Source organism: Nematolebias whitei, chromosome 11 (genome assembly GCF_014905685.2).
Source record: "Nematolebias whitei isolate Nwh7 chromosome 11, NemWhi1, whole genome shotgun sequence".
NCBI classification, from domain to species: domain Eukaryota; kingdom Metazoa; phylum Chordata; class Actinopteri; order Cyprinodontiformes; family Rivulidae; genus Nematolebias; species Nematolebias whitei.
In genome coordinates this window covers 26,631,200-26,632,158 of record NC_056508.1, presented here as the reverse complement: position 1 = coordinate 26,632,158, position 959 = coordinate 26,631,200, and the positions used below count along the sequence as shown (strand labels likewise).

The 959-nt window shown below is 37.1% G+C and overlaps 1 protein-coding gene across 4 annotated transcripts in view; it reads left to right on the top strand.

Moving 5' to 3' along the window:
• Positions 1 to 959, top strand: part of znf512b (zinc finger protein 512B) — a 43,319-nt gene that overhangs the window by 27,118 nt on the left and 15,242 nt on the right. For 3 of the 4 annotated variants that reach the window (XM_037684817.1, XM_037684816.1, XM_037684818.1), the window contains 2 exons: positions 505 to 584; positions 752 to 880. In XM_037684817.1, the coding sequence (XP_037540745.1) occupies positions 505 to 584; positions 752 to 880 (209 nt within the window). The remainder of the gene's footprint in view (positions 1 to 504; positions 585 to 751; positions 881 to 959) is intronic. The other variant, XM_037684819.1, reaches the window with a different exon arrangement.

The following is a 959-nucleotide window of genomic DNA, read 5'->3' as shown; positions in this document are numbered from 1 at the left end:
TTGTTGTTGTTGTTGTTGTTGTTGTTGTTGTTGTTGTTGTTGTTGTTGTTGTTAATAATAATAATATGTTGGCTCAGTCTGCTGCACAACACTAGTCAATATGGTCCTTTTTATTTTATTTACTGAAAGTGGTTATTAGGGTTCCATAATATATCTCAAATTTATCATCATCATAATACCAGTGAGTGCAATACTTACAGTATTTACAAAGGCAGCAGTCAGTCATATGCTATCATACTTCATGTCCCATGCATTCATTTTGTGCATTCTATGTGGTTAATCCAAATGCAATTTTAGTTTGAATATGTGTCCATTTTCAGTAATTTTACACTAAATTCGGGTATTAATTATAGAGATGTGCTTGTAGAAGACACAAATTAAACTTTGGGAATCCCAACAATTTAGAAATTTGAAGCACGTCATTTGAATTTCCATGCTATGAGTATTAGATGGGAGTCATGCTCATCTTCTAATTTTGATTGTGCTTTTGTGCATATTTTCCAGGTTCAATGTGTGATGAACATGTAGATGGGAAGAGGAAAGGTCGGCCTAAAACTGAAGTGCAGGAACTGAGAAACATCCCTGTGAGTATTTTCTTTCAAAGAGTGGGTGTTTCAGGTGGGCTATATTATTATTATTTTTTAATTATTATTATTTGCTCAATAGTGTTTTATTCATGAGATTGTACAATGTGAGGCAAAAAACAACAGTTCAACTTGTGTTCAGCTCCAACTTCCTCGCCTCTGTACAGGCCCATTTGATAGTACAATGGAAGGAAGAGTTTAAGCGCCGCTCCAGGGTTAAATGTCCATGTTTGGGATGTTGGTTAGAGTTTCCCAGCATCTATGGCGTCAAGTACCACTATCAACGCTGCCAGGGGGTGAGTCAGTAGCCTCTGCATTTTCCTGCTGCTATACAGTAGTCCTTCATTTATTGCAGGGGTTAGGTTTCAGCCCCCC